Raw genomic sequence first — 13,669 nt, forward strand, 5'->3', positions numbered from 1 at the left:
GGGGTTATGTAAATAATGCAAATTGTGTAACATAGTGTGTTTTCTTCACATACAAATTGTGGGCAAGCAAATTATATTCTGCTCGCACCCAGCACAAGAGTTGGAATTTTTTGTTCCTTCACCCTTCCATTGGCAGTTCGTTATGAAATTCCAATTCATCCCTCACCTAAGGAATCGTGGGACCCTGATTCTGTCACCACCATTCCACAATTTACGCTCCTCAAATATATCGGTGTAAGGAAATAGAATCTCATTAGTCATCTCAATATTTATATTCAAAGCTGCCCTTGAATATAGTCCATATAAAACTCAGGTCAAACTTTTTTTGGGTTAATGAAATGTACCTTTCTGATTAGGAGCAGAGTCCAGCAGAAACAGTCAACAGAACCAGCAGCAAAGTACAAAGAAGTCACAACTTAACTTCAAATAGTTCAATTAATTCAGTAATTGAACTCACCATGCTGTCATGCTACATACATTCTAACCCAATCAATACTTATTTTCCTGCCTTACCAAAGACGCAAATACCATTATTAATTTGGGTCAATGTGACCAATCTTAATTTACTTGCTTCATTTACTTAAATATTGAATTTAATTTGCTTGGCTTGCTGAAAGAAAACAGAGGGTTGTAGTAGATGGAACATGTTCATCTTGGTGTCCAGTTACTAGTGGTGTACTGCAACGGTCGGTGTTGGGTCCACTGCTGTTTGTCATTTTTATAAATGACCTTGATGAGGGCTTACAAGGGTGGGTTAGTAAATTTGCGCACGACACGAAGGTCGGTGGAGTTGTGGATAGTGATGAAGGAAGTAGTAGGTTGCAGAGAGAGGCATAGATAGGATGCAGAGCTGGGCTGAGAGGTGGCAAATGGAATTTGGACGGAGTAATCGGAATGCAAAGTACTGGGCTAATGGTAAGATTCTTGGGAGTGCAGATGAGCAGAGAGATCTCAGTGTCCATGTACACAGATCCCTGAAAGTTGCCACCCAGATTGACAGGGTTGTTAAGAAGGCATACAGTGTCTTGGCCTTTATTAATAGAGGGATTGAGTTCCGGAACCAGGAGGTTATGCTGCAGCTGTACAAAGCTCTGGTACGGCCACACTTGGAGTATTATATACAGTTCTGGTCACCGCATTATAAGGAGGATGTGGAAGCTTTAGAAAGGGTGCAGTGGAGATTTACTAGGATGTTGCCTGGTATGGAAGGAATGTCTTATGAGGAAAAGCTGAGGGCCTTGAGGCTGTTCTCATTAGAGAGAAGAAGGTTGAGAGGTAACTTAATAGAGACATACAAGATAATCAGAGGGTTAGATAGGGTGGACAGGGAGAGCCTTTTTACAAGTATGGGGACGGCAAACACAAGGGGACACAACTTTAAAGTGAGGGGAGATAGGTATAAGACAGATGTCAGAGGTAGTTTCTTTACTCAGAGAGTAGTAAGGGTATGGAATGCTTTGCCTGCAACGGTAGTAGATTCACCAAGTTTAAGTGCATTTAAGTCGTCATTGGACAGGCATATGGACGTACATGGAATAGTGTAGGTGGGATGGGCTTCAGATTAGTATGACAGGGCGGCGCAACATCGAGGGCCGAAGGGCCTGGACTGCGCTGTAATGTTCTATGTTCTATGTGTTCCTCTGAGTTTTTATTTGAAACAAAATTACCAATCAGTTCTAAAGTTTCACTGGTAAGAAATGTACCCCGGAAATGTTAGGGGAAAGAACATGATAAATGGACTCATAGTGGCCTCATGATGGAAGTTTGGAACTGTGTTAACCTTTTGCAATAGACTGAACAATTTGATACCTGAGCTGGGTAAGTTTGATGCAACACATGCCAGTGCTTTTCAGTGGCCAGCTGCCAAGCTCTTTACTGGGTACCAGAGGGGTAGACCTATTACTGGAGATTTTGACACCAGTGTTTTAATGTGTCGAGTTAACTAGTAGCACAAGCAGTGGGAAGCTTATCAATATTTTGTCCAACTAGCACTTAGACTTAAACTTAGAGTCATACAGCACGGAAACAGACCTTTCGGCCCAACATGTCCATGCTGACCAGGATTGCTAAACTGAATTAGTCCTGTTTGCTTTCATTTTGTTCAAATCCTTCCAAACCTTTCCTTTCCATGTACTTGTCCAAATGTCTTTTAAAATGTAATTTTACCCATCTCTACTACTTCCATTGACAACTCCTTCCCCACACGCATCACCCAGTGTGTGAAAAAGTGGGCCCTTTGGTCCCTTTTAAATCACTCTCCTCTCACCTTAAACCTGTCCTTGGCTAACATTCCAAACCAATATTTCTTCTCGCTGGATTTAGTTGTGTACATTTATATTTAAATATAATGATAATACAGAATTGCTTGTTTTTTTTTGTAACAGCTTGGGTTGAAGACATGAAATGCAGTCACAATTTTTTGTGTGTCTTTTAGATAACCAGCATTTCCCCATCAAAAAAAAGTGTCCAGCTTTAGGAAGCTAGCAGTATGGATGTTCCTCTGTTCAGATCAGGGATGCTGAATGTATGGTGAATGCAGGCCAGGTTGCCAACGTGAGTAGAATAGATCCAAACTCTGTGCAGACCCAGCATTACTATGATACTGTGGCAGGAGGGGTCAACCCCAGTTGTCTGATCTCAAATTGTCTCCTTTCTGACCCGGAGGATCCAAGCAGAGGGCAAACTGAATATTCTGATGGTGGGCAAAACTGAAAGAACTGTGGATGCTGTAAGTCAGAAACAAAAACAGAGCTTTTTCAGCAATTTCTGTTTCTGATAGTGGGGCTTGTGTTGGAATTTGATCAAATCTGTAGGGGTTTTTGATGCACCTCGGTGATCTCTCTGGCTGCTCTTTAGGCAGGAAATTTGGATATACCAGGTCACGGGATATCTGCAATCCCACATTGTCAGCTATCTGGGGAGGTTGCAAAGATGCTGAAAGATGATTTAGTCTTCATTTGTTTCGTGAAAAGATTTTAAAAATCACAAAAGCTGCCCTTCTCAGGAATCAAAATGCTGTTAACGTTTAATGTTCATCTGAGGATATCCTCACAAAGTGTATAAGACCCAGTATGAACTTTGCTGTTGGATAAATGCTTACACCTACTGCAGGCATGGGAAGTGAGTATAAGATTCTCACCATTTCTCAAATAAATGTGGTATCACTATATGAGAAAATGCTAAATTCAGTGGTTAGTTGATTATAGGTACTTTCTAAAATAAGGAATTTAGAGTACAAGATTAAAATAATTCTAATTAAAGTTGAAGTTCACAATATGACTCAAATAGATGTAAAATGCCAAAACACATGAATAGTTTGAGGAGAAAACACTCACGGGCAGTGCAGGAAGTAGTTGGATTCCATTCAAGTTGAGATGTCCTTCAGTGTCGTTCATCAGTAACTAGAACATTGAATGACATTGGAAAGGGTGACTTGGAAATGGGATCATCCTAAAGCAGAAAACCATCAAAGATTTTCACAGGATTTTGCATTGCTCACCTCATGTAGTAACACGACAGGACCTGGAGGACCCGGAGGTCCTGGCCTACCAACACCATCTTCACCACGTTCACCCTGTGACATTAAATAAATAAATTCTACTTTGTGAAATAATGCGATAATTTGAGGAGCAATTCATTTTTAATGCCCTCAGCACCACATGCAAATGTGTTTATGTGGGTTAAAGTTAATCGAGTGTCCTTGGTACTTTTACTTAAAACTCCATATTTGCCTCATCTACAATTTAGTACTTTACTTCCTTCATTTGGTGTGTCCTCATTATTCTCTGGTTAAAAATACCCGTTTACTAGCTGCTCCCACGCATGGAAGCCTTAATACTTCTTTCTGATGTAAGGCTGAGCAGGAATATGTAGAGTTTGGCTTTTGCCCATTTTGGAACCCATAGTGTAACCAGGAGCCAATGCAAGTTGATCCTTGGAGACCAACAACATCTACGTGCTGGCACTGGTCACTGTACCACAGGTACTTTATCTGAGTGAAAAGTTCATTTGTATCTGGCTGCTCAGGTAGGTTCTGGGAACGAGCTGTACCTGGCAATGGGGTTGGGTGGAGGAGCCATTCAGACTCCTGCGAAGTCCACCTGGACCCAGCTGGAAGCTCCAGGTCATGACTGAGGCAAGCAAACCCAGTCTGTAGACATCCAAGTGGAAAATTAGGTTTTAATAGCTCAAGTTAAATTGCAGTGAGCAGCATCACTGTGTTCAAGGTAAATTGAATATTGAATAAGATTATTAATCTGTACTTAGACAACTGGGTTTCGGATCAGCAGACAATCAGAAAATACTGGAAATACTCAGCTAGTCAAGCAGCATGTGTTAAACTAATGAGAGAGTCACCGATTGTAAACACCAAATTTGTTTCTCCCTCAATGGAGACTAACTGATATAGAATCATTGAATCATAGAACTCCTACAGCGTGGAAACAGGCCATTTGGCCCAACAAGTCCACACCGACCCTCTGAAGAGTAACTCACCCAGACCCATTCCCCTACCCTATATTTACCTCTGTCTTCTGCACCTAACCTATATATACCTGAACGCTATGGGCAATTTAGCGTAGCCAATTCACGCAATCTGTACATCTTTGGATATGTTGAGTGTTGTTCTGTAGTGTTTTGCATTTGTATCTGCAATTGGGTGCTAAGGCACGGGTGGGACACATACAGCAAACATGTGGCACCAGTGGTTAACTGCTCATTTTCACTCTCCGCCACTGACCTCTTTCCTGTTCTGCTGCTGTCCTCTTACAGCTGGAGAGTGCCATAGGCTAGCCAACCCATGTCAACCTGCTTCTATATATTCAGCATTCTGTTCGGCAGATGATGTGTCCCCCTGATCCTTGCGCCACACTGCCCATGATTGCCTGTCAACTCATGGGACCACCCTTGGCTTTGTCAGACAACAGGGTCAGCCTTGCCTCAGTGGTGTTTCTCCCTCATCTTCCTCAAAGTGAGATTAGTGGGGGGCGGGGGGGGGTTCAGATCCAAACCCGACTTCCCCTCCTCCATTGGACTCTTTAATGTTTAAAAAAAAGGTCATCACTGTCCACATTTGGCTATGAGGCTCACTGATGTTTCCTGAGCTGTGCAAATACAGCGCCTACCTTGCTTACTTATGATTAGTTTCTGTTTGGAGTCTTTCAACAGGAATTAGCTTCCGTTTGTAAAAATATTTGAAGGGTCTAACACTTTAGACAAAAAAACCACAAAGAAACAAAGCCTATAAAGAATGGACACTCACCATTCCAAGTCTAAATTTTGCTCCGACTTCATGTACTGAAAGAAGCCAAGCATAGGCCAAATTCTATTCCGTTGTGTTAAAATATGATAACTGTTTAAAGGAGTCAGTGCTCACCAAGGAAGGACCTGTATAGTGTTGGGGGCAGTGATTGGGTGCAATTCTTCCTCTTTCTTAATAACCTGACCATAACTGACATAAATGGCAAAGTCTTACCTTAAATCCTTGTTCTCCTTTCTCACCATTTGGTCCCTGTGGAAAAGAAATCATGAGTATTGACTCTTATCACAGTCCCATTTGAAAGCTGAAAGAGAGAGGGGAGTAGAGCAGAGTGAATCTATTTCCTTACTATGTACAAAATACAGACCAACTGGAGAGACTGTGGCCTCAAAAATCCAGGTGGATGTAAGTTGGGCCCACAATTCAGTTGGTGGTGGTGGTAGAGAAAAGGGGTGGTTTTGTGGTTTTGGGAGAAACGGGTGGTCTGAAAATGATATTCTTAAATAAAACATAGTCAGGGTTTATTGCTTTGAGCTATAAGGGAACAGTGTGGAAGGTTGTTGGGGGTGTCAGCCAACTCCTTTCTCAATGATTATTGGGGCAGTTTATGCCTCTGCAATGGTACTTCCATTGACCTGTTCCATGTTGATTAGATGGTTTCCTAGCTATCTCAAAAACTCTGGCAGGGTTACTGATGAGGGCAATCCAGATGATTTTTCAGATGTGGGAGTCCCACATTTCCAGGACCATCAGGGATGACTGTACTTTCACTGAATGGGCTATGTTGCTGAATGACTAAATTCAGCCAGGTCACTGGGAGGTTTACCTGGTGCCTTAGGCCCTTAATTAACCACCAAATAAAATGACAACAATATGATTGGAGCCAGTTTTCAGATAAACGCGTCCTGTAATCTGACAGGCCTAGTAATAACGTCTGCATAGCTTGACACTACAAACCGGCCTAATGGTATTACTGAGATAGAAAATCATATCTTCTTATGGGTGACACCTTAAATATTTATTACTGGTGATGACTGGTAAAGAAGCTTTACAAAGTCTCACACTTTATATTCTTTGCCTCAAATCTCCTTGACTCTGCTGAAAATTCCCTGGATTCAAAGAGATCAGAACCACAGTCAAAAGTGTGACTGCACTAGTTACTCTGAGACTGAAATAAGTTACATTACGGCCATTGGCTTTTGCCATTACAATAGTGCTATCCCTGAGCTCAGTGGGTGGAACAGTGGCACAGTGGTTAGCACTGCTGCCTCACAACGCCAGAGACCCAGGTTCAATTCCCGCCTCGAGCTCCGGTTTCCTCCCACAGTCCAATACATGTGCAGGTTAGGTGAATTGGCCATGGTAAATTGCCCGTAGTGTTAGGTGAAGGGGTAAATATAGAGGAATGGGTCTGGGTGGGTTGCACTTTGGGCAAGTTGGTGTGGACTTGTTGGGCCAAAGGGCCTGTTTCCACACTGTAAGTAATTTAATCTAATCAGTACAGCTGTGTTATGAAGTACTTTAACCGGAAGTCACATTGGGTCAACGCCAATCCAGGTGCTGTTAATTGGGAGTCCAGATACAGTTAGCTCCATTTCTAATTAAGAATTGAAAGATGAGTAAGATGCTGTTGTGCAGTGAACGCCACACTTACAACAGCATGAACACTATTAACTTTAACATTCTCATGAATGCCTTGGTAAATTAGTGCGGCGACAGGCATTACGTGAGTCCATTATAAGTGCCTTACTTCCTTGATACTGAATAACGGTAGCTGTTGAGAAAATATCTGTTAACATCTGGGAAATGTGTTTGCCTTGTGATGGAGCATTTCCTACTTAGGATAGTTAGCAATTTCTTGAGGGGTAGACTGATGTATTGCACACACGTGACTTTCTGTGAGTTTCTATTGGCTGATGGATTGCTGTTGAGATTGGAGTTTGTTCATGGTTTCTCCCAATTTCCCACTGTTGTTACATCAACTAAATTCTTCAAAAGCCTAGGATTCAAAATTTGGGGAAAGCATCTTAATTTCCAAGACAACATTGGATGTTAATATAATCACAGGTATGTTGGACGCTTTAGACGATGAACAGGAAGATACATTAAGGATTAGTCAATGTTGGCAGGTCTGAAGCTCCAGTAGTTGGGAGGAGGGGTTGGGAAATGGGAGGAGAGAGCTGGTGATAATAGCTATCAAATTAAACTTGAGATCATTCACATGGGATAAAGAAGTGCCAACATGTGTCCTTGGAAGGTTATCGTTTAATAGTTCAAATTACATAGTCCTAGGTATAACAAGACCAACAATATCTCTGTAACACTAAACACATTTTGCAATATAAGTTGAAAACCCAGGCTGAGTTTTGAACTGTTTGCTTTAAACATCAATATCATTGAAAAAGTTACTTCCAAATGATTTTTTGTAAGTTCATTCCACTGGTGTGCACCAATCCTTCCTTTTCATTCCCCAATTTGTGCATGATTTAAAATTGACGTTCCAAATGCCAAAGGGTATACCATGTGATTGGTTATACTTGATGAACTGACAACACTCTTGTGAAAATTATCATGCTTTGCCAGATTTGCATCACATCCAATTTTCCAATGGGTTTTATATGCACATACAACCACCAAGTAACAGGAAACAATATGGATGGAGCCAGTTTTCAAATAAACAAATTATATTGTAACTAGCCTCCAGTAATGTTACTTAGTTAAGCAGATTATTTTCTGGCATCTATATGAATATATGCATGAAATTTTAATGTGTATTAAATATGTAAGGTAACTAACCAACTGTTTAGGTGCTGCATGGGTGAGGATTAGTTGTTGGTTTTACGCGGTCATCTTTTCCAAATGACCATTGACCCTATGCAAACCAACCTAACCCATCCTCCCTAAAAACTGGCAAGATCCAACACCTGGCAAAGAGTATGATTAGATTACTTACAGTGTGGAAACAGGCCCTTCGGCCCAACAAGTCAACACTGGCCCTCCGAAGAGCAACCCAACCAGACCCATTCCCCCACATTTACTCCTTCACCTAACACTACGGGCAATTTAGCAACACGGGGAGAATGTGCAAACTCCACACAGACAGTTGCCTGAGGCAGGAATTGAACCCGGATCTCTGGCACTGGGAGGCAGCTGTGATAACCACTGCGCCACCGTGCCCATGGATCCAAAACAGACTTACTAGCAGGAAGCAGAGTGTGATGATTGAAGGTTGTTTTTCGAACTGGAAGCTTGTGTGCAATGGTGAAAAACAGGGTTGACATTGGATTCCTACTTCTTTGTAATGTACAGTAATGAACTAGACATGAACATGGGATGTCTGATCAGTAAATTCACAGATGACACATGAGGTTATTGGTTTTTGTCTTCTTTATAATGGGAAATTTGGTGACTGCTTTGCGGAACAACTGCCTTCTGTCCTTAAAAATGACCTTGAGCTTTCAGTTCTATGTCATTTCAACAGACCACCGCATTCGCTGGCCAACATTTCTGTCTCAGGCTTGCTGCAGTGCTCCAGCAAAGCTTCAGCGTAAGCATCTCATTTTCCGCTCGAGTACCCTGCAGCCTTCAGGACTCAAGACTTGAGTTCAACAATTTTAGAACTTGAAAACCTCCTTCCAGGTCCTTTACCCATCCCCCAGGTCATGGCATGATATGGGCTCCTTTCAGCACAGCCAACTCATTTTCACCCAATCACGGTCTCCATTATCACCTATCTTGCTTTTCTACTTCACTGGCTTACTATCAGCTATCTCTCTCTCTCTCTCTCTCTGTTAGCTCCATCTACACCTATCAGCTCAGAGCTCACTCCCCTCCTCCAGCCTCACCATCATCCCTTGTCTTCAACATTAATACTACTTGTTCTCGGAAGCTATCAGTTCTGAAGGAGAGTCACTGGACTCAAAACATTAACTCTGTTTTCTCTCCACAAAAGCTGCAAGGCCAGCTGAATTTCTCCAACAACTTCTATTGTTGTTCAGATTCCCGTGTCTGCAGTTCTTTGTTTTACTTTGGAGGTTAAGCCAAGGCTGATACTGTTTAAGGTAGCCATTTAATGACAAAAAGAATGTAACAGTTGTTACTTTATGACTTCATGCTGCAGTTGGGAAACTTCCATTTTCCACTCGATAGTGTGGGTGCAGGGAATTTCAATGTGGCCCATGCAATGTATCTCTCCCAAATTTCTTGCAGGTGAGATTTTCTGCTGTGAGCATGGAGAGAAAATTTTCTTTTTTAATAAAGTCATGTCCTAGTGTTGAGCTCAACACTTCATAAAACTGTTTTTGTTAGGGTCTATGTGAGAGAGAGATAGACAGTCAGGTAACAACTAAATCAAATCATCCTTAAAGAATAGATGCAATAAATACTGGCCAAGTCAGTGAAGCCCACATCCCATGCATGAATTTTAAAAATTTCTCTTTGTGATAGGTTGGAAACAACACTGTTTTTATTCAACATAAGAATTTGTTTCGTTCTTTAGTCAATATGTCAAATTAGGTTTGGATTACTCCTGCACAGTTTTAAGAGAATTGTGGGAACCACATCTGAAGTTTTGTTTAACCTCCTAACCTTTAGATTACTCCGAGTGCCTCTCCATGGCATATGGATGATGCCAAAATATCTTCGGGCAAATAAAAACATCACACAGCAAATGTTGTGGAAGGGCAGTGCTGAAACAGTTACACAAACTATTGAAATTCCACAAAGACATGCAAGGATTACTCTCAACCATCCTTATCCTGTTCCCACTTCCTCCCCATAACCTTTTGTTCTAAGAACTACACCTACATCTTTTTTGAAAGTCTTCAATGTTTTGGCCTCAATGGTTCCCTGCGGCAAATAATTCCACCAGCTCTCCATTCCCTGGGTGAAGAAAGGTCTTCTCATCTCCTTTCTAAAAGGCTTACTCCCTGTCCTTGGGCTGTGATGAGTGCACTAGTCAAGATTTTCATTGTGGCCTCGAACCCAGGCAACTTTTTAAAAAAATTGTTCATGGGCTGTGGGTGGCATTGGCTGGGCCATGGGCTGTGGGTGCTGGAAAAGCACAGTGGTTCAGGCAGCATCGGAGGAGCGTCATTGGCTGGGCCAGCATTTATTGCACTTTCCTAAACGGCCTTGAAGGTGGTGGTGAGTTACCTTTTCAAGTTGCTGTGATCTGTGTGGTGTGGGTACACCCACAGTGCTGTTAGGAAACAAGCTCCAGGATTTTGACAGAGTGACAATGAAGCAACAATTATAGTTTAGATTAGATTACTTAGTGTGGAAACAGGCCCTTCGGCCCAACAAGTCCACACCGACCCGCCGAAGCACAGCCCACCCAGACCCATTCCCCTACATTTACCCCTTTACCTAACACTACGGGCAATTTAGCACGGCCAATTCACCTAACCTGCACATTTTTGGAGTGTGGGAGGAAGCCGGAGCACCTGGACAAAACCCACGCAGATACGGAGAGAATGTGCAAACTCCACACAGTCAGTCGCCTGAGGCGGGAATTGAACCCGGGTCTCTGGCGCTGTGAGGCAACAGTGCTAACCACTGCGCTTCCGTGCCGCCCACAAGTAGCAAGGTGTATGATTTTGAAAGGAACTTGCAAATGTTCTCATGTGCCTTATAAGTTGTAGGAGTCATGGGTTTGGAAGAGATTATTGAAGGAGTCTTGTTGTGTTGCTGTAGCACGTCTGGTGCGTTGGCTGACACTATTGTGTTGGTGGTGGAGGGAATGAAGGTTTAAGTTCATGGATAGTTTTCCAATGAACTAAACCACTTTGTCCTGGATGATGTTGGAGCTGTACTTATCCAGTTTGGTGGAACGTATTCCATTATATTCATGACTTGAGGCTTTTTAACAGTAACCAGAGTTTAGGGAGTCAGGAGATAAGTTACTCACCACAGAATACTCAGCTTCTGATCTGCCCTTGGAGGTGTAGAATTTGAAGAGACTCATTCCATTAAATTTCTGTTCTTTGTTAACCTCCAGGATATTGATGGCAAACAAATTGCCATTGGTAATGCCACTGAATGTCAAGAGGAGATGGTGAGATTCTCTCTTGTTGGATATTCATGGCAAAGTGATATCATAGCAATGCCATCCTTATCTGGTCTGGCCTACATGTGATTTCAGACCCACAGCAATAAGGTTGACTCTTAAAGGTCCTATTAGGGATGCCGGTAGTTACTGGCCCAGGTGGTGAGTCCCCCAATGGGACTGATTCTGTTAGCCTGGAATGATCATAGGATCCCTATAGTGTAGATAGAGGCCATTTAGCCCCTGAGAGTCTGCACTGACACTGCACTGCAATGAAAATACCAGCTTCGTGGAAGGCGCTTGGAACGATTCTCCCCTCATTTTGGATCAGCCTGCTTCGGGGAAAGGGAAGAAATTAAAATTGCCCTCACGGGTAATGGCAAAAGGAAGGCACAGTGGCACTCTGGTCAGCATTACTGCCTCACAGTGCCACTGTGACCCAGGTTCCATTCCAGTCTTGAGCGACTATCTATGTGGAGTTTGCACTTTCTCCCATGTCTGCGTGGATTTCCTCCCACGGTCCAAAGATGTGCAGGTTATGTGGTCCGGATAAAGGCTTTTGCTCGAAATATCAGTTCTCTTGCTCCTCGGATGCTGCCTGACCTCCTCGGATGCAGCACCACACTCTCGACTCTAATCTCCAGCATCTGCAGTTTTCACTTTCACCAGGTTATGTGGATGGCCATGCCAACTTATTTGTAGTGTCCAGGGATGCACAGGCTAGATGGGCTAACTATGGTAAATATTAGATTATGAGGATAGTGTAGGATTTTATTTGGAGTCAGTGCAGACTCTCACAAGTTAAATGGCCTCTATCTGCACTGTACAGATTCTATGGTCTCACTCTAGGCAGGCAGAATCACTCCCATGGGGGGAAAACAGAGTTCAGTGCCCATTTATACCATCCAAGTGCATCTGAGGTAACTGCCTACTTTGAGTCAGTGACACTAACAATTTACTGTCACCAGTAAATTCAATGACAAATGCACCTCCTACATTAAGCACGATCATTTTGTTTGAACTGTATGGGGATGTGGAAGCTTTGTCTTCTTGTTTCCATGGACTGTACCTCTGTAAGCCTTTACACTCTCACATCTGAGTTAGCAACTTATGGTTTTGAGTGCTAAGCGAGTTATAATTTATGCCTATGCTCCAGTGCACTGAGTTAAACCACTCAGGGAAGGTATTCCATGGTACCATTTTAAAAAATAACATAGAATTCTCCCTATTGTTCTGATCATAAGATTACCCTCAATTAATCTCAAAAATGCATTATCTATTCATTATACCTTGCTACATGTGAACTTTTACTGTGTGTAATTTCCCACATTACAATGATACCTATACTTCAAATGTACTTTGTTTGCTGCAGAGTGCTTTGAGGCAATTTGAGGTCATGACAGGCACTTCATAAATGCAAATTTTTCTTTCAATACTTTTGAATTAATCATCCATGTAAGAAAGATAAGTAAACAAGCAACGCTTGCAGAATTGTTCTCATCTGTCCTAATGTCAACCCGAGCCCAAGGGATCTCAGGAGCAAATCAGGTCACATACAAGTACTGTACGGAGAGATGGTGCAACTAATAAATGTGCTTTTTCTATGCAGCCACAGTGGTTTCATTGTCTACTCTTGTAATGGACTGCAACAGTGTTGAAACAAATAGGAAAATACAGGCAATAAATCAATAACTAATTAACTACTAACCATAGGTCCGGGTAAGCCAGCTTGTCCAATGGGTCCAGGTTGACCTTGGATACCTGGAGGTCCCTTAAAAACAAATAGGATGCAGTTGTTAGACAACAATAAACATCTCCTGTTTATTATTCTAGAGTAATTTTTAAAGGAAGAGTGAAGATTATTTAATTGACAAAATGGGAGAAGAGCAGGTTGAGCTGGAATCTTCTTGCAGACTGAGTAACAGCCTGTGGGCTGCTCTTTATGTCTGTGTTAGTCACAGGCAGGAGAAAAGTCCTTGGTCGAGTGCTGCTAGAGAGCATTTGTCAAGAAATTGTGGGATCTCTGCCCGTGATTTATATTTGTTCCAGTAGAATGTCACTTTACTATGGGAGCTCAGCTTATTCTGTACTTGGAATGGAAACCTAAAATGCAAAGTTTTAACTCCTTTCTTAAAACTGCTGTTCTGAGGATATGGAAGTTGGAGGCAAAGTAGATGTTTGTTGCCTGTTCCTAGTTGCCCTTCAATAGTTGCTGTCAGGCGTCCTTTTTGGAGCATGTGTTGTTTGGCAGGGAGTTCTAGGATTTTGACCAAACACTGGCAAAGGAAGGATGATGGATAAGACCATAAGACATAGGAGTGGAAGTAAGGCCATTCGGCCCATCGAGTCCACTCCGCCATTCAATC

At 42.3% G+C, this 13,669-nt stretch overlaps 1 protein-coding gene across 3 annotated transcripts in view; it reads right to left on the bottom strand.

The window, feature by feature from the left end:
* LOC132811753 (collagen alpha-1(XV) chain-like) overlaps nucleotides 1-13,669 on the bottom strand; it is a 262,882-nt gene that overhangs the window by 57,982 nt on the left and 191,231 nt on the right. For all 3 annotated transcript variants that reach the window (XM_060822847.1, XM_060822846.1, XM_060822845.1), the window contains 4 exons: nucleotides 13,012-13,074; nucleotides 5,474-5,509; nucleotides 3,500-3,574; nucleotides 3,336-3,401 (listed from right to left, as the gene is read on the bottom strand). In XM_060822847.1, coding sequence (XP_060678830.1) covers nucleotides 3,336-3,401; nucleotides 3,500-3,574; nucleotides 5,474-5,509; nucleotides 13,012-13,074 — 240 coding nt within the window. The remainder of the gene's footprint in view (nucleotides 1-3,335; nucleotides 3,402-3,499; nucleotides 3,575-5,473; nucleotides 5,510-13,011; nucleotides 13,075-13,669) is intronic.

Source organism: Hemiscyllium ocellatum, chromosome 4, assembly GCF_020745735.1.
Source record: "Hemiscyllium ocellatum isolate sHemOce1 chromosome 4, sHemOce1.pat.X.cur, whole genome shotgun sequence".
In the NCBI taxonomy this organism is placed as follows: Eukaryota; Metazoa; Chordata; class Chondrichthyes; order Orectolobiformes; family Hemiscylliidae; genus Hemiscyllium; species Hemiscyllium ocellatum.